Below are 19,915 nucleotides of genomic sequence, written 5' to 3'. Positions count from 1 at the left end.
CGGTATTTGCAAAAAATGTTACCACTCCCAAGCACACGATCACTTCAAAGGCTTTTAAAAGAAATCCCTATGGAACCTGGCATTCATTCTAAGATTATACAGATATTAAAAGAAAAATCTGTAGAAATGGAAGATGACGAAAAATACTGTGTTTTATTGTTTGATGAGATTGCCTTGAAGAAACGACTGATCTATAATGAATCACTAGATAAGGTTGAAGGATTTGTTGACCTGGGAAATGGTGAAAGTATGGGCAGAAACAACAAAATTGCAGGACATGCCTTGGTATTCATGATACAAGGCCTGAAACAGAAACAACCGGTAGCGCATTATTTTGTTGAAGGAACAATAGAAAGTGAAAAGTTAGCAGTATTGATAAAAAATATTGTGAGAGCCATACAAGAGGCTGGATTCAATGTTCTTTCGACTGTTTGTGACCAAGGCCCCACTAATATTGGTGCTATTAATTTATTAAGAAAATTTAATGGCCTGAGTACTGAAGCCAACTATTTTCTTATTGATGAACAAAAAGTATTCATAATTTTTGATATTCCACATCTATTTAAATCGATAAGGAACAATTTTTTCCAAGCTGGTATTATGGAGTACAAAGGGAAAAGGGCGAAATGGTGCCATTTGCAAGAAGCAGAAGAGAGGAATAGGAATTTTTTGAATTTCAAGAAAATTACATCAACAGTTGTGAACCCTACATATAAAACTAAAATGCGTGTTAAATTTGCAGCTCAAGCATTAAGCAACACGATGGCCGCGGTTTTGAAGATGATGGCATGGAGCGACCCACGTTCAGAAGAGATCAACGATACTGCCTACATTGTTGAAGAAATGGACAAACTTTTTGATTGCACAAATGGACCAAAATCGCCAGAAGATGTAAAAAAAGGGATCAGGGAAAATGTTTAAAAAAAAACAAAACACATTAAATTTCTAAAGTCAGACTCTCAAATACGTTTGAGAAATGTGCGTTGCATCCAGGGTTTAGAAACTTCTTTAAAGTCATTAAAAGATATTTGGAATTTTTTACACAGAAAAGCTAGTTTCAAGTATTTAAATTTACGCCAACTTAACCAAGATTCCTTGGAAAATTTGTTTGGGAATATTAGACAGCACAGCATAACAAACAGAAATCCAACATGCAGTCATTTTAATGCTGCTTTAAAATCCAGTGTGATTTCTGGATTAACAGGGCCGCATAGTCGTGGCTCAAATTGTGAAATTGACTATAACAAACTGTTTATATCTCATGCAGAATTAACTAAAAAATCTGAGTCTGAATTAATGCTTGAAGCTACGTGTCTGAATGAGAATTCTGATAAAGAAGAGGCAGATGTTTGTTATCCTATGCTGTCGCTGCCCGAAGAACCCGAGATTGAACATGTCGAAATTTCTTTTTGCAATTTTGAGGAACAACCAATTGTATATGTTAGTGGATACTTAGCTGCAAGAGTTCTTAAAAAATTTGATTGTGAAAGTTGCAAATATTTCCTTAAAGAAGAAAATCCAGATCTAAATGAGCCATTATACAAATTTATATCATTAAAAGAATGGTGGCAAGATAAAATTTCTCTTACTTATCCAAAAAAAGAACTTTGTATTTTAGTGAGTGAAGCAAAAAATGTTTATGAAAGTACAATTTTGCCTGAGCTACATCAGCTTTATATTGCCCAATATTGTACCTTGCAATTAAGTGTCCACTGCAATATGGAATGGTTTAAGTGCAGTGTTCACTTTAACTCTGTTCATGAATATTTATTGACATTTTTGAGCAAATTATTTATAAGAAAATCTTGTAAAATATTTAATACTGAGTTCTCAAAATCCGAAATTGATGTCGCGGACAAAATTAAAAGAGCTCAACAACAAAATAAAGACCACTAAATTTGTATCTTGTGTATTTTTTAAATATGTTACACGGGTATATTATATTAAATATTTAAACATGGATTTTTGATTTTTTTTGTTTGATTATCCATGTTTAAGTATTTTCTTTCTGTGTAACATTCACTTTTACCCAGAAACAAAACCCCGAGGCCCTACCTACCCTTAGGATATTATCAATAGAAAGGCCCAACACTAGTATCGATATTTGTAGGAGCTGCTTACTCGACTACACCCTTTTTGTGCTATGATAGAATATGATTGTTTAATTAAAAGTCCTTGATATAAAATGATAATATATTGATTGAATGCTAATGCTAGTAAATGAGTGCGCGATTGATGACGGCTAGTAGCGAACTGCCCGAGAGTATGCACTTGCCGGGACTACGGGAAAATTATGTAGGATCAGCAATGTACGTGCTAGCTCGTACATGCTCCCGGGCCACAAGATGATGATGGTGATACAAGGTGATAGACAATAGGTCCTTAAACTAACTTAATGCTAATACATTATTTGTCGTCGATTGACACAAAAGAGTGAAGTACGGGCGAAGTGCCCCGACTTTGCCTGCTAGGGCCACACACTTTGTTATCACTAATAGTTTGCACTTTCTCAAGACACTGATCACTTTTTGATTGCTGAGGCATCACTATAATATTTCCGCGAGAAGTCATCTCTATTCCTTCAGCCTTCCTTTGCATTGGAGGTGGTGCTCTTACAACAAACGCTTTGCATTTCCATAGTAACAATGATCCAATAATCAATATTAACGCTGCAATGACATAAATAGCGGTATAATGATGAATGTCATGATACGAAAAGCTTTCCAGTGTTGGATTGTTCTGCTTTAAATCGTCTAGTTGCTTCTGTAAGGCATGTAACTGTTCTCTCTGTTCAGCTGACTCGTTATAATTAACTTCTGGTGATGATTCAGAGAACGACATGTTAAAAAGATGATTGATCGGAGCGATATCCCCGAAGGAAACCTGAGGGTTTACGTGTAACATACTTTGTGCGTCTTCTTTATGCGAGTGAACAGAAAAGTCCTTTGACTTAATCAAGCATCCTTGTTTGACGTTAAACAATCCTGACTGTGATAATTGTGCAGAGCTTATTTCATCGTCGCAAAGTATGTTTAAGGAGCAGTAGTCACAACAGAAATAGAAATATGTATTGATCCTGTGAGTGTCGATCCACATGTTATCACACCCATCGATGCTGTATAGACAACTTTTAGTCACTTTGTTTCTTCTGCATAAACTCTCGTTACCTTTAAGTTGATATTCCGCTTTACCGACGCGACATAACATATTTTCTGAGTGTTGATTGAAACAAAGGAGCAACTCCGTTTCTGTCATGGTAATGAAAGTGTCCTTCTTCAAATTAATTGCTAAATATTTCCCAATGGGAGTGATGCTTTTCATCGCGTTATTTGCTTTACGGGGGATAGGATACAGTTCGTACAACTCGTACGAGTCGCTGGCTATCAACGGGATAGTTATTTCAAATAACATATAATTAATGCTTATACGCGTTCTAACTTTAAGCAAGTGATATAATTGAGTTAAATCGGTATAAAAAGGAATAGCTAGATCTTTAGATAGTAAGGATGATATTTTCTGTAATTCTAATTTAAGCTGATCTGGTGTTAATATGTGAATATTAAATTTTCCATCGTACACATTAGTGATTGTATCCAGTAAATTGTTTTGTATGTAAGTTAAATGATGTATCAAGTTACTAGTCGTTATAGATGATAGGATGAAATCAGTTATATAGGACACATTTTGTATATTATCTTTTAAAACGCTTACAAAGCTATCGATGGCACCTATTTTCTTAAAAATAGACTTGTGTTGATTTTCCATTACAGACTCACTTCTTTTGATATAATTAAATTCTGCCTCCACTAAAGAGGTCTGATTCTTCCATAAGGAAGCTAAATGATTTTGATTCTGATGTATTATATTTATATCATGCTCGTATTTATCCGCAAAATTTTGATCTAAAATGCCAAATAAACTGTTCGCGATGTATCCTACGCCGTTAATAAGTCCCCGTCGTTGTCTGGTGCGCGCTACAAAATGTTGATTAATTAATAAGCTATTATAGTACTGCAGCTCATTAAAGGAGTGATTTAATTGTAACAAGATACTGGCGCAATATGATACAGAGCTTATCTCCGCGCACGCTTTCTCGAGATAAACAATATGCTTTTTGCACGCCGCGATGCCTTCCCAGAACGGCTTCATGTCGTAGTAGACGACCAGGCGCCAATCGTCTCTAATTACATGCATGTTACTTATTTTATCAAAGTAGAGACCTTTAGTGTTTAAAGGAGTATCATTAAAAAATGAGCCTTGGGAAGAAGCAATAAGGGTCATAAAAAATAACAAAACAGCTGATATGATAGTAGGCAAATTATAGCGTTTTCTGGTGCTCCTTTTTGGTCTCTCCTCTATTTTTTGAGCTCGTTGCTCTGATGGATTGATAGAATTCAATTGATCACTTTGAGATTCTCTAACAGGTAGAATTGATAATTTTATTACAGGACGTTTCATGTAACCGTTCTTTGTTTTTAAGGTAACGACTCGAACGTACCCGTCGCTACCTGGGTGCAGTTCCACGACTCTACCTAACGCCCATTTGCCTGCTGGCAGGTTGTTGTCGTGGATGATAACCACATCATCAATTTTAATATTTTGCAAGGACTGCTGCCATTTACTGCGCGCTGATAAATTAACTAAATATTCGTGCTGCCACCTTTTCCACACGTCGTGAAAAATCTTTTGTGTAAAGTACCACCGAGTTCTTAAATCCTGTTCAGTTTCGTAAATTGTTAAGATCGGACCGGATGAAAGAAAATGAGACGGAGTTAAATAATTTAGGTCATCCGGGTCCTCGGTCATAGGACACAGAGGCCGGGAGTTGAGACACGCCTCCAGCTGGGTACAGAGAGTATAATACTCCTCGTACGTCAACCTTTGGTCACCTATCACTCGTTTTAGGTGGTGCTTAAAGCTCTTGACCGCCGCTTCGCAGAGACCGCTGGCCTGTGGCCATGATGGGGCATTGAAATGCCAGCTTATACCCATTTCGGCAATTTCACTATAAAATGTATCATTAAATATTTTCTGCAACTCCGCGTATTCCTGCTGAAGTACCTTGCTGGCACCTAAGAAATTTGTACCGTTATCGCTAAAGATTTTGCTAGGTGTCCCTCTGCGAGCGGACATTCGGCGTAAAGCGGCTAAAAATGTCGAGGTGGTAAGGTCTGATACGACCTCGAGATGTACGGCCTTAGTTGCCATACATACAAAGACTGCAACGTAACCTTTACTGCTTTTAATTCCACGGCCTTTGCTACTCTTTATCATGATATGTCCGGTGTAATCCACCCCTACCGATTGAAAAGGTCTACAAGGGTTAACTCTAGCTGCGGGCAAGTCACCCATTAATTGCTGATGCTTGCTAGGGCTGTGTCTCCTACACGTGATACATAGCCTAAGGCGTTTTTTGGTAGCCCTATTGCCACCTATGACCCAATACTTCTTTCTTAAATTATCAATTTCTTTGTTAAAACTTAAATATTGTATATTTCTTATGATAATGTTTTTTGCTTTGCTTAGCTCTGATAATGATAGGTGGTTTGCTTTTGTTTGTTGTTTTTTGCTTGATGTAAATCTTAACATATATGCTACTATTCTAACAACCTTAGCTAGAGAACTATGTTTTATAAGTAATTGTAATATGATGCAATTGTCACGATATTCCTGTGTGACCAAGTTTACTAATGCGGAAACTTTAAGCTCTTGATCGGTAAAATATGTTTGATCTGTATGATCATGTTTAAAATTAGGAAGCCAGTTTGGACCCCGCCACCAGACAGGGTGGTCAATTAACTGAGACACATTCAGGCCACGACTTGCTGAGTCGGCTGGATTTTCTTCGGACTTAACATATCGCCAACATTCCGGTGGCATGATTGATGTGATTTCGTGAACTCTATTAGCCACGAAAACATTCCAACGAGTAGGGTTTCCATTTAACCAGCCTAAAACTATCATGGAGTCGACCCAACCGTATGTTTTTATGTCGTAACTTCTAAGACAATTTTTAACCTTATTTATTAATTTTGATAGTAAAAGTGCCCCGCACAACTCTAATCGAGGTAATGATACTGTTTTGCTACTCGGCACGAGCCTCGTCTTGCCTACTAATAATGCTATACGGGACCCTTCGGCCCGGTTGATACGACAATATACTACACCTGCGTACGCCTTTGTTGACGCATCACAGAAACCGTGTAACTCGATGCATTCGTTTTCTGTTGTACCTATCCACCGCGGTATATTTATTTTATTTATGTTACATAAATCGACCTTGATTTTAACCCACTCCGCATAAATATCGGCAGGTAGCTCGTCATCCCATTTGAGGCCTGCTAGCCATGTTTTTTGGAAAATGATTTTTAGTTTTGTCGATACGGGTGAGAGCCATCCTAGAGGGTCAAATAATTTGGAAACTTCTGAAAGTAATAACCGTTTTGTTGTTTTTCTAGAAATGTTAGAGTCGATCTTTGATTGAAAAGAAAAATTATCATGATTTGGGTTCCAACCTAACCCTAAAATTTTGCTCTGCTCTTGCTTAAAAAAGAAACCAGGAGTGGTTTCTGTATCGACATCTACTAATAATTCGGGTACATTTGACTTCCATTTGCGAAGGTGGAATCCTCCCGATTGTAACAATTTGATAAGGTCCAGCTGCAGCTGCCTCGCTACTGATAAATTATGATGACCGTGCACTAAATCGTCCATATAAAAGGAATCCATAAGAACAGACAGAGTCGCGCTGTTTAAGTAGTTTGATTTTTCGTCTGACGCTAGCCTTTTTAACGTCATCATCGCGAGGAACGGTGCGGCCTTGGTACCGTACGTCACCGTTTGTAACTGATACTCTTTGATAGGTTCGTGTGGAGCGTCTCTCCACACGATTTTTTGATACTTTTGATCATCATCATGGACCCGTATCATTCTAAACATTTTCTCGATGTCAGCAGTAAATCCGAATTGAAATTGTCTCCATTTAATGATAAGAGACTGGAGATCCTGCTGTAGATTGGGCCCGGACAGCATTAAATCATTAATACTTAAGCCTGAAGTAGTTTTACACGATGCATTGAAAACTACCCTAAAGCGTGTGCTCGTAGAGTCGTCACGCTGAATACCGTGATGAGTGTTAAAATATGATGAAATAGAATTATCTGTTGACGGTACCATATGACCTAATTCTCGATATTCCTCCATAAATTTTTTATATTCCTGATGCATGTTACAGTTTTTCTTAAATTTTTTCTCCAAAGATAAAAACTGAGCCACGGCTTTGGGTTTTGACAACCCTAGCTTGTTTTCAAAATCGTCCTCGAAGGGCAACCTAACGACATAACGACCGTCTTTTTGGCGCGTCGTAGTCTCATTATAATAATCTAAACATTTTTGATCGCTAACTGATAACTTTGAAGTTTCGGAAATATCTTCAATTTCCCAAAACTTTTCTATTTGACTTAAATCGGTTAAAACTACATTGCATTGAATAGTTTTTACGTTCCCTGTGAGAATCCAACCTAATGATGTGTTTTGGGCAATAGGCGTAAGATTATCTACCTTAAGCATACCGTCTAATAAAATAAGAGCGTATATGTCGGCTCCTAGCAACAGATCCACTGGGCTGCTTACGTTAAATTTAGGATCGGCTAACGAAATGTTCTGTAAAAATGGCCATGTTGGCTTATCGAATGAAAAACTAGGTAAATTGTTAACCAGACTCCGCATAATCAGCACGTCCGTTTCAAATTTAAAATCGTTATTTATTGCTGCACAATTAAGAGAAATAACACCCTTACAGCTGCTTTCCTTGGCTCCGACACCAGATACAACACCCTTGCATCTCTTTCGAGGCAAGTTCAGCAGTTGAGCTGCATGCTCAGTAATTAGAGATATTTGGGAACCTTGATCTATTAGAGCACGCAATTGAACGTATGTACCGTCTAATTTTTGCACGTTGATGATGGCTGTGGCCAAAAGGATTTCTGGAATCCCACGCTGTAAAGATACGTGAGAGTTGTGAGAGTTTACTTGCGCTGGCTCGTATTTCGAAACCGTCGGTTGCGCTTGCGCATAAGCTTCGTGCAAAAGAGTGTTATGCTTTTCATTGCATTGTCTGCAACGTTTAGTAGAAAAGCAAGCCTTATTGTTATGAGAATAAAGGCAGTTTTGACATATGTCATGCTGTTTGACGATTTTGCGCTTTAGGTAATGTGGCATATCGATAAAGCGCTGGCAACTAAAAAGAGCGTGATCGCTCGTGTTACATACTGGACATTTATACAATTTCACCGTTGAAGCACTTTTATCCTGGGAAAAAGATTGCGATACCTTGTTTTGCGTTGGGAAAGATTGTTTTATGTTGAAGTTTTTATGCATGTTATATTTAGAATTATGTACAAATGTATTCTTGTTAGTAGGTGTCACAAAACGATTAAACGATTTTGATGGACTATTATCATATTTACGTTTAGAGGACTCTAAAGTAGTAAACTTACTCTCTAAAAATTTTAAAAAATCTTCAAGTTTTGGTAATTCACGCGGATTTTTTACCGACGTCAAATATTCGCTATGCAACTCTGAATCTAATTTTTGCGACAAAAGATATACTAATAAAGGATCCCAGGATGCGATATCAATTTCTATGTTTTTGATAGCGTTTAAAGTTTCTAAAGCGGTATCGTGAATACGTTTAACATGATTTATTGATAAATGATGAGCTACTGGCATATTAAGTAAAATATCAACGTGAGAGTTAAAAATCATTCTTTTGTTATTGTACCTTTGATTTAAAATATTCCAACACGTAGTGTAATTATCTGAGGAAATATTAAGATGCTGGATGAGGCTCGCTGCCTCCCCCCTAACTTTAGTTTTTAAGAACTGCATTTTTTGCGCACTAGACAATGACGGGTTACTATGTATCGTCTCTGTAAATAAATCTTTAAAAGAAGTCCACTGATTATAAGTGCCATTGAAAACTGGTATTTCTATTTGAGGGGTAACCTGCTCCCTATGAGAAGTTGACCATAACTTCCGGTTGATAGCCTTGACTACGTCATTGTACTCTGTTTCTGTCTGATAATATGTTTGCTCATATTCCGAATTCCTACCCCCTAGCTCACCGTCTAACTCCCAGTGTAGAGTGTCTATTGCTGTCCAGCGAGACTCAATATTCCGGAGTAAATGATCAAATTCCCATTTTTCGGAGATTAAATCAAGAACGATGTTTGCTATAGTGTGTCGAAAAGCCTTAAAATTACTGTTCTGACGTCTTAATAATTCGTCTGTTTTGCTGTTGGTACCGTGAGACTGAGTGCCGGGCAACGGTGATGGCTGGCGGGACGCTGCTGCGTCTGCCAGAGGTGTCGCAGGCCTAATTAGCGGGGTGGACGGCCCAGCCCTCGCCGGAGCCAGCGGCTGATAATTTGCTATGGCAGATCGAATCTGCTGAAATCTCTCTTTTGCCGTCTCGAATTGATTGTTCTTAAAATAAGTAAACGACTGGGCATACTCATACGTACTCAATTTTTTATGGTTAATTTCGATTTCTGCCCAGTATTGATCTAAGGCGTCTAATTTCGCCTGAATGTAGTCCGGCGTCTTTCGGTCGGCGCCATCCTTCTTGAAATTAGTGTATGATTGCTCTACACGCGTCACCAGCTGCTGCTGGTTCGCCAATAGTTCCTCCACACTCGACATGGTTTGAATCGAGAAATGTGGTGTAAAATTAGAAAGATCTTACTTGAAATGCTTGATTACTGCTAGATGCTACACTGCTGTGCTGCTGTGCTGACTGCTGTTGCTGGCTGCTGATGTTCACTGATGATAGGCACTGATAGTTCTGATAGTCACTGATAAAAGTCCTCACACGCGTATGATCCTGCTTTGACCAAAACGCGGAAGGTCACAAAGCTCGAAGGACCAAAAAAGGGATGTAGGAGCTGCTTACTCGACTACACCCTTTTTGTGCTATGATAGAATATGATTGTTTAATTAAAAGTCATTGATATAAAATGATAATATATTGATTGAATGCTAATGCTAGTAAATGAGTGCGCGATTGATGACGGCTAGTAGCGAACTGCCCGAGAGTATGCACTTGCCGGGACTACGGGAAAATTATGTAGGATCAGCAATGTACGTGCTAGCTCGTACAATATTCGATAATAAATCATAATTACTAGTCCACATCACTAGAACTGTCAAATTATGATCTGTCTGAAGGTTGGCAGTACTGTTTGTCGGTGATCACTGATCAGAAATCTCTAGGTTGGTACTAGTTTGCAGTCTAACTGTCGATGTGTGCGTGAGCTCAACTGTTTCTATGGTAGTGCGGTCTCTTAAAACGTAGTGATTATATTCTCTTTGATACTCACTTTTGCTCTGTCTGTCGCATGTTTCGTTTCATGAACAATGACGTCACAACTTACACATGATCACGTGTGACGTGAACCATAATGCCGCGTTTTTGTGACATAATATTTTGAATTCAGTACTTATTTACAATAATTTTTAACTCATTCTAGGGCATAATAGTGAATAAAATATTAATTTACAGGTATTGTAGTGTTTTGATATTAAAGATGGACACGCCTACTTAAGGAGTAAGCGTGCTTGGAGTGGTCGCTCGACTTCGGTCTGATGATCACTTCTACACCAGCCGTCACCAGAGTACGAGTGTCCAGTTATACGTTATTTCTGTGTTTCATTCACTCGCCCAGACATTGTACATACTGTACAGGTATTATTGTAAACAAATGAAGCACTTAAAACTATTTATAAAAAGTTGTCAACTCCCCTATTGGCAATCACCACAACCTTCGGCCGAAGACCAAGGTTTATAATCTTAATCTCTCGCGTATTTCAAGTATGGCAGCACTTTTCCCCCTACTAGAAGTATGGGAAAAATAATAACCGTCACATTTTGTCAAATACTTTCCAAAAATTCAAATGCAATACTGGTACAAAGTCTGTACAAATCGTTTGGCGAAAAAAAAAATTACACCATTCAAAATTACAGCTATGCAAAAATGAGCCTGGTATAAATGGTTCAATTTCTTTATTAAAATTAATGTACTCGCGTCGGATGGCGGGCTGTAAGCCACAGCCGAGAAGTATGGCATTACGCTACCACCTACTTATTTTCCTAATAGTGCCTTTTTCCGAATTCGGCTTAACCTCAACTATTTCCGTACTTAATCTTCATAATTTTGAAGTCGGTGCCAGTTTCAAAAATTTCAAATATTCTGTCAGAGAACTGAAGATTCAGCTGGTACCGAGTACCGACTTCAAAATGATGAAGATTGAGTACAGAAATAGTTGACGTTTAGCCGAATTCGGAAAAAGGCACTATTAGATAAGAAAAATTATTTAATACTTTTTAGTTCATATTATAAGGATGTTATTATTGTTTTTACCTTGGAAGTCGATTTAATTTTTTGTAAAAATAATAATTTATCCGACATATTCGATTAACGCCCACGCGTTTGGGCACGCGAGCGCTATGACCATCATTTTCCTTTTTGCCTTTACGTAATTATACCCCTGTAAAACTGCCAGCCTGGTAAAAATGACCAAGAATTATGTGTCACCATATAACTTCTTAATAAATAATTGAATGATTTATTAAGAAGTTAGTGTTTGTTTATTGTATTTGACAGTGATTCCCAGCGGCCTCTGCATATACGACCGGTCCGTCACTCTCTATCGACTCACTCGGTCTTTCGTAATAGTTCGTTCAATTTCAACGGTTGCTTGGACCTTCGGCAAAACCTTTTTATTATTATTTTTTGTTAAAAACGGTTTCGCGGAAGATGGGTTTTTTGGCCGAAGGTGGCTGAAGCCGAAGCTTCGGTCGGACACTGCAAATTTATCAATTAAATATGCCATACACACTGGCAAAGGAGACAGAAGTCAGAACTAAAAAGTAACTCTACTTCAAACAAACGGGTGAATATACGCGAGTTGGGCGGGACTGTCACTTTCAACATGTTTCACTATGCTGAGTAACACATTAATACGGCGCGCGCCGGCCGATATGGCATACTATGTCAAATGCACGAGATCTCTTCTGAGTGGGCCTACTCGTAAGTTCTGCTTACTCTGACACTGTTTTAAAGAAATGTACAAACCTTTGCATGCCGTAATAGTTGACTCCGCAGTAGCCAAGCAACATTGCCATCTTTTTCTTTTTGATTCTCTCGAATGGTTTATCACACAATTTTTTCTCGTCACTTTCTCCATCAATTTTGTTAGGATCAGGGTCCTCCCATTTCCGCTTCTGCTTTCGTCTGTTGTACCTAGTTCTGCTCTTGTCACCGACTATTTCTTCAATTTTGTTTTCCACATCTTTGTCAGTTTCTGTGATATTTGCAATTTTTTCCGAAGCAACATCCGCCATTGTGGAAAACTGCCTTAAATCTGAATAAAAAAAGTTTGGTTAAATAGTTATCATTTTCCGTACATTAATCAAAAAAATTAAGATAATTAAACTCGTTTGGCTAAGTTCGTTTTTAGCGCGGGAGCGGTAGGTAAATATTTCCGGAATAATAAGTATCCCCATACCAAATTTCGGTTCAGCGGTTTGGGCATGGAGAGGTAACAAACAGACACACTTTCGCATTTATAATATTAATAATAGTAAGGAAGATTTGGACAAACTTGGACACGAATAAGTCAGCAATTTTTTATTAATCTTGTTATTGTTAGCCGACCGTTTGTACAATTTCCAATTTATATTAAAGATAATGATAATTAATAATAGTTATTCTATAAAATTAGACTGAATTAGACCCATTTTCAAAAGCTATAATAAACAACAAGTAACAACTGAGTAGGGCAAAACAACACGTGGGTATACCTGCTCGTAAGTTTATATGTCTTGATAGACACACAATCCGCACCGACTTGATAAGAATATTAAATAATCGAACTGACATACCTAATTCAAATATTCACTATGAACAATAAATATTTTTACAACTATAAATAAAATCACAATAATTCACAATTACTATGTAATGCCATTGCTGATGGCGCGGCTTTTTTCAAATGACATTGATGATTGACAGTTGACTTTTTTTTTTTCATATAATGGCACTTCGGCTATAACCATTTTTTTTTTTTTTTGATGCGCAGGGGAAACCCATCATGGGTCCCCCGGGTCGGGTATGTGCCTCAGTTAAGCTGAAGCACCCCGGGGGTATGTGAGACTCCTACTCACTAAAACCACCTGCGGTTCGCCTTCAGCCGTATAAAGGAGGGATGTCCCGGATCTACCAAACACAGGACTCCCTCCACGACCGGCCGGTCTACCTCAAAAGGGACCGGACTTCCACCAAAAATAAGGGAACGCTTAGGCAAACTAAAGCGTTCCCCTCGGCGCCGGGACTAGCTTAGCCGGGCAGGTACCCATCCTGACCCGGAGCCCCGTGGGACGAGAGTTATTGGAGGTTCGCATAGCGACGCCTCCGCACTCCCGTCCTACGCCGGCGGAGCGGCAGAGAGGTGGGATCGTCCTCTCTGTCCCGCTCCGCGGTCTCTTTCTGCGAGATGACATACTCGCAGAAAGAGACCGCCGCCTGCCAGGCCTCATCGCTCTCGAGCATGCAGCGCACCATGCTCGGGAGCGAGAGGTCCCCGCCTAGCACTGCCACGAGATCGTGGCGCTGCACGGCCCAACGATCGCACACCTCGAGGGTATGCTGGGCCGTGTCCTCCGCAGCGCCGCATTCATAGCAGGCACTTCGGCTATAACCATGGCCAGTGTCGAGTATAATATTATGGCGGGAAAACAATATTCTTTAATACAATTTTTTATATATTATCGTCAGGTCAGTCAGGTCCAAAGTCTAGTCAAAGTCTAAGTATAAAGTCAATACAGTTAAGAAGTCAAGTCGGTCGATTCAGTAAAGTGGTAGGACGCTTTACTGTAACTTTTGATGGAGTTTTGGAGGGAACACAAAAGAGCACGTTTCTGGTTACTTCATCACTTTCCCACACTTGTGCACGATAACGAATATTTAATGGTTAATATCCTACCAATATTACACATTAAAAACCCAGATAACACAATTTTAGGAAAATAATATAAAAACACAACATCACTCTTTCACATTCTCCCAAAAACTCCGACAGTTGACTTATTACTTATCTTTCTTTTTTTTCTTGTTATGGTACTTCGGCTATATAACCATGGCCATTGGTTATATAGCCGAGCAGTGTCAATGAATAAGGAAACAGAGTCAATCGTCAGTGTCGACTTTACGACATCTGACAGTTCTTCCAGGAATATTTCTTGATGCTGAAGTTGAGGGTTTGTGGCGAACCACAAATAATATAATTTATATTTAGTCTTTATTTTACATAATATTTTTCTGTTACAAGGCAACATTATTAATTAATTATTAAGGAAATTGTAATGTCAATACTGGCAACATTGTCAAAATACACTTCCGCAAATACTTTTAATTCAGACGCCATATTTACTTCACTAAAAACTGTTCCTGTAATGTAATTTGTAAACTTGTTAAAGTTTCTATTGATTAATATATTGGACTTGTGCTACATGTGTGGACAATAAACAAATCTATTAACGTCGGATTCGTTTAATTGTGCATGTCACCCCCCAAAGGTTCAGACCCAACTTTAGAGTCAGACTCGTCGAAAAAAACGTTTAAAACTTATTTGCTCATAAATTCAATACGTTTGTCACTTATTAAAAAAAAAAAACAAAGTGAAATTAATACTTTAAAGCCATATATATTACACAAAATAAAATTAAAAATGCATACACTAGCTATGTGGCAGGGTAAAATTTACCCGAAGTAGATTAGGAAGCCCAAATATATACTAGTAATCTGTGAGGAAGCCTATAACTCCCGAGCAGGTACGCGCAACACTAGGATATCGCCACTAATACCCTCCGCACTCTCTTGTCTGCAGCTACTGAAAGACCCGTTGTTACTTAGCGCGAAATAAAAAAAACTACGCGCGTTTAAGTGATGGGCAGGGTGTAAAATACCCCGCCACATTCTCGCCGGGTTAATACATACTGCATACATAATATAATTATTATCAATATTAAACTTTTTATTTAATAGTTGAACAATTATAATTTTTTAAGAAACAATTTAAAATAAATTGAATAAATACTATTTAGTATTAAATTATATACTTAATACTAGCTGTTGCCCGCGACTTCGTCCGAGTCAGCAAAATGTGAAAACAAAGATAATAAAAAAGAAAAAAAATCCCCTTTTTAAGGTTCCTTTATAAAAAAAGTAAAATAGTGTTATATATTCCGTGCAACTAACAGACAGACAGACAGACATACAGACAAAAATTGCAAAATATGCATTTAGTAAAAAAACGGTTCTTTCAATATTACAAACAGACACTCCAATTTTATTTATATGTATGTATGTATAGATTATACATCATAACAATTCACATGTTTAAATTCAAATTTCCATAAACCAGTTTGTTATAAAACTCAAATGCATGCAAATTTTTACAATAAAATAAAATAAATTTCATTTAACTTCTTATTTGATAATATAAAATTATAATTTTTGGAAACTTAATTTATAATTGATAATATTTTTTACAATTAATTTTACATTTAATATTTACTTATATCTTATATCTTAACACTCTAATAATAATGATGCTTGTTAAGTTATAAGATTATCAAAGTATAATTTTATTATATTTAAATTTTAATACATTTTTTTTTAATTAATAATGCATGCAATTCGTAAAGATTTATATTAATAATAATTAATAACCTCTCCACAGAGAAAAGGCCTCCTCCATTGATCTCCACATATCTCTATCTGTCGCCTTTTTTTCCAGTTCCATCTTTCCATTGGTCTACCTCTGCTCCGTTTACCCAGCGGGCCCTTCCAGGTGGTAACCTTTTTTGTCCATCTATCATCACTCATACGAGAATCATGGCCTGCCCATTTCCATAGTAAAAGGAGCGGAAGTAAGTTATCTTCATACAAAGGCACCGCCACGTACGGCACACAATAAAATCTCAGCGGTACCAGCCTCTAAAACTCGCCGAGATTTTGTTGTGTACCGTGCGTGGCGACGCATTGATACTATGGCGCACACATACAAGCCGCGCGCAGTGCCTTTGTATGAGGATAACTTACTTCCCCTCCTTTTACTATGCCATTTCCATTTCATTCTTTTGCACAGCTGTAGAGCGTCTATAACTTTATTTGTTCTTCTATGTTTAAGTTTTATTTTTAGTGTACTTCGTTCCATGGCTCTTTGTGTTGTATCTTGTTTTTAGTGAATTTGTTAAGTATCCATGTGCAAAAAAGTGTTAAAAATTGCCGATTACTATGTAGGAAGCTAATTCGAGGCTGATAGCGATGTAATTCGCTATGTGAACTCATGAAGTGATGTAATTAGCTTTTAAATGGCGGTCAGCAAATTAGTGGCTGTATAAATAGCTTCTAATCGACGAAAAGCTGTATAGATGGAATTAACTCGTCTAGAAATTGCTGTATTGGGAGCTTTCGTATGACAGCTGTGTAAAAACGATGTATAACCGTCTACAGCGCAATTTTACGCACATTTTAATGAAAATATATAGTTGGGTATGTAATATGCCGCTATTTCTTATATTGTGTTGTAAATCGCCGCTACATGACTTTAATATGGTCGAAAGCGATATAAGCCAAATATTACATAGCCTTTTTGCTAAGTTTAAACTTAAAGATTGGTAGGTATCGAGATTCCGCATTCAACATCGCAAGATAGTCATCAAAAGGTCAATAAGTTTTTGTTATACCTAGTAGAATCTAGATCAAGAGCACTCGCCGTGCCGTAGCTGGTACGGACTACGGGGTACCTACTCGGAACTCGAGTGACAATGCATCAAGATCGATCACTTTACTCGCTACTTCTAGAACATTTTCAATGTCAGCCCTGTTGGCGACTTTCAGAAGTTAAGCCACATTTGACAGCGTAGGTAAGTACCTATATAGGCAGGGTAGATAAAGGTATAGATTACTACCTACGTGCCGACACCGTAATTCGTACTTGAACAAATAAGCGAAACAGGAATCGTCACTCCTAAGAGCTGTTATATGAAAATAAATAATGTTAAAAAGATGTAACGAAGACCTAATTAAACAGCCTACATAGTAGGTACATATTAGTCGACGAAATAAAATCCATGCATAATATCGCAGCGCGCATGCGGGCGAGGCGCGCATGCGCGGTCCGCGGGCCGCGGCCAGTCGGGTCGGGACCCTCGCAGCGGGACGGACCAGCGAGATGCGCGGCGGAAGCTCGGAGCGGCTGGTAGTGCGGGCGGGGCGAAGCGGGGGACGCGGCGGGCGGCGGCGCGGGGAGGCGCGCGCGCGTCTCACTCGCTACATCACGGTCCTGCTGGCGGCGCTGCTCGGGGGCGGCGGGTCCGCGCTGCTGTTCCTGGTGCCGTTGTACGCCGACCCCGCGCTCAGCGCGCTCGCCGCCGACTTCGACCCCGCGCCCGCCGACTGCGTCACCGAGCGCCGCGACGACCGCCTCGGCCTCGACAACTGTACGTGGGCGTCGTGCCGCGAGGGCTGCACGAGCGACGCGTACCGCTGCACGCAGCTGCACGTCAAGTACCGGCCGGCGGGTGGCGAGTGGCGGCCGGCGGTGCTATTCGTCAACATCAAGGGGTGCGGCTACCCGCCGGCGGTCGACTGCGCCAACTTCACGCTCAACTTCGGGTCGGTGGGTGCGCGCTACCCGTGCTACTGGTCGCGGGCTGAGCGCGGCGTGGTGGTGCCGAGCTGGTCGCGCGGGGAGCAGGTGGCGACGGTCACGCGCACTCTGGCGATCCCGCTTTTCATCTCGGGGTGCGCGGGCATCGGGCTGTGCGCGCTGCACTGCGAGTGCCGGCCGCGCCGCCGCCGCCCGCCGCGCCGCCCGCCGCGCCTGCCCGCGCCCGTGCTCGACGACTCCGCGGTCTACCGCCTGGCGTAGCGCAGTGCCGACCCCCGAGACCGCGGCGGATACGCGACCGTGAACCCCTCGGAGGACGATGAGTGCTCGTGTGAATCCTAGCGGCGCCTCCGAGACGAGGGGTATGATCCAAATTGAACTGTAGTAGCTAGGTAGGCCCCCGCTGCGGCGGGCGTCGCGGTGTGACCCCGATTGAATCACCGGGGCCGTCGTTTGTGACCAAGTGCTCTTACTTTGAGTGGCATTGGATTATTCAGTGCTCTGTCGAATACGCTGTTTCCCCAGACTTGGTGAATTACAAAGGTGATACAGAATTTTACCGTCTAAGATAAAAGATTTACTCCTGGGTTCTTGTAGCGACCCGGAAGTCGAGGGTTTTATTATGATCTAGGAAGTAAAGATGTGTTATAAATATGTAATAGTAATTGTTGTTTCATTTCTTGACTTCGTAGTTTAGTTAGGACAGTGACGAAAGAGTATTTTCTGAGATTAGCGCGTTCAAACAAAAAAGCATGAAGCAAACAAACTCTTCAACCAATGGCCGTATCCAGGTTCTGGGCCAGGGGAGGGCAAATCAGATTTTTTATAAGCTAGGTGTTTTATAAAGAATAAAAAATTAATAATTTTTAGTTGTAAAAATATTGTATTGCAAAGAAATGGCAAAAATTCGTTTTATTATTTTTAATTATTAAAGATGAAAGTACTAGATAATATACTTAGTAGGGACGTCAACATGAACTCCCCCCCCCCCCCAAATTCCCAAAACTTCTAATGCGCATTATCACTTTGGGAGCACTGTATAGATGCGAAAGTGTATTTATCTGTATGTGTGTCTGTTACCTCTTCACGTCCAAACCGCTGAACCGGTTTTGCTGAAATTCGGTATGGAGTTACTTTCCTGCTAAAGACCATAGATTACTATTACTTAATTATTCCTGAAAAATGTACGGTACGGAATTTTGGCGAAACGAAATTGCGGGCATCATCTACAGTGACGGATTAACCCTTAATCAAATTAAGCAGCGCCCCAGTGTGAGTTGAGTATTCACTTGCATATTAAGCCCTGCTAGTGAATACTGAACTACTGACACACAATCAAGGTCACGGTCACGACGCTACTGTGACCTACATTTGTGGGTCTGCATTACCCTATTTTGTTACAAGATGTTTCTTTGAAAATCATCACAATCAGAGTATCAACAACATTTGCCACACAATTAATACGTGGGGACATCTAACGTCTGTATTAGGTTTATAAACAATTACTTTGTCATCTACTGTGAACATAAACTTATAATATACTATGACTGTGAATACCGTCTAGTCATTACAAAAGTAATAGGGGCAGCTCAAAGCCCAAATAAAGTATGCCCAAAAATCAAATAAAGTATGCCGGACTTTCCCAAGTCATCCCTTAATTCAGTTTTTTTTTAAATATTTTTATAGTAACCAAACCTGGATTGACCGATGAATGATGATAGCACATCTCATCATCATCATAAAAATCAATGTTAAAGCACAAATCAATAGGCGTGATAGTTTTTCCGTAAAGTGTACTACAAAAATGCTCAGATTGTGAGATACTGAAAAAGGTTTCACAAAAACGCATAAATATATATAAAACTTTTTATTCTCATAAAAAAATAAATACAAAACATAATGTATCACAACCGTCCACAGACCGGCTCTGGTCCAACAAACAATAATTCTCACTGGTGCCTTTACATTTTGCCATAGGCAACGTGCAGCACTTCCGCCGCGGAACTTCGGCATGGTGTATTTAGACACTAAGAGTGCAGGAACTACAGATGGAGCACATGACAAGTTAATTTTAAGTGTTAGTTGTGCACGTTCCCTATCGGATCAAATGGTGTAGTCGACGGTAGATTTGATCATCACTTCTGAACCTTATTGAAAAATCTTTAACTTAAAATAATAT

The 19,915-nt window shown here is 39.4% G+C and overlaps 2 protein-coding genes across 4 annotated transcripts in view; one reads left to right on the top strand and one right to left on the bottom strand.

The window, feature by feature from the left end:
- Positions 1–19,915, bottom strand: part of LOC121736089 (tRNA pseudouridine synthase A) — a 126,547-nt gene that overhangs the window by 98,388 nt on the left and 8,244 nt on the right. Inside the window, exons 2-4 of one of the 3 annotated variants that reach the window (XM_042127154.1) lie at positions 14,114–14,120; positions 12,944–12,997; positions 12,135–12,423 (exon numbers count right to left, since the gene is read on the bottom strand). In XM_042127154.1, the coding sequence (XP_041983088.1) occupies positions 12,135–12,403 (269 nt within the window). In that variant the 5' untranslated portion in view covers positions 12,404–12,423; positions 12,944–12,997; positions 14,114–14,120. Of the gene's footprint in view, positions 1–12,134; positions 12,424–12,862; positions 13,042–14,113; positions 14,121–19,915 lie in introns of those variants that run through there. The other 2 variants (XM_042127150.1, XM_042127153.1) reach the window with 2 other exon arrangements.
- Positions 17,053–18,401, top strand: LOC121736096 (protein tipE). The gene has a single exon (XM_042127160.1). The coding sequence runs from the start codon at positions 17,236–17,238 to the stop codon at positions 17,995–17,997; it is 762 nt and encodes a 253-aa protein (XP_041983094.1). The 5' UTR covers positions 17,053–17,235; the 3' UTR covers positions 17,998–18,401.

This window comes from Aricia agestis, chromosome 18 (genome assembly GCF_905147365.1).
Source record: "Aricia agestis chromosome 18, ilAriAges1.1, whole genome shotgun sequence".
In the NCBI taxonomy this organism is placed as follows: domain Eukaryota; kingdom Metazoa; phylum Arthropoda; class Insecta; order Lepidoptera; family Lycaenidae; genus Aricia; species Aricia agestis.
This window is presented reverse-complemented; position numbering and strand designations above follow the sequence as displayed.

Excerpts from the sequence above, each read along its gene's own strand:
- LOC121736096 (XM_042127160.1), top strand. The coding sequence starts at position 17,236 with ATGCGCGGTCCGCGGGCCGCGGCCAGTCGGGTCGGGACCCTCGCAGCG.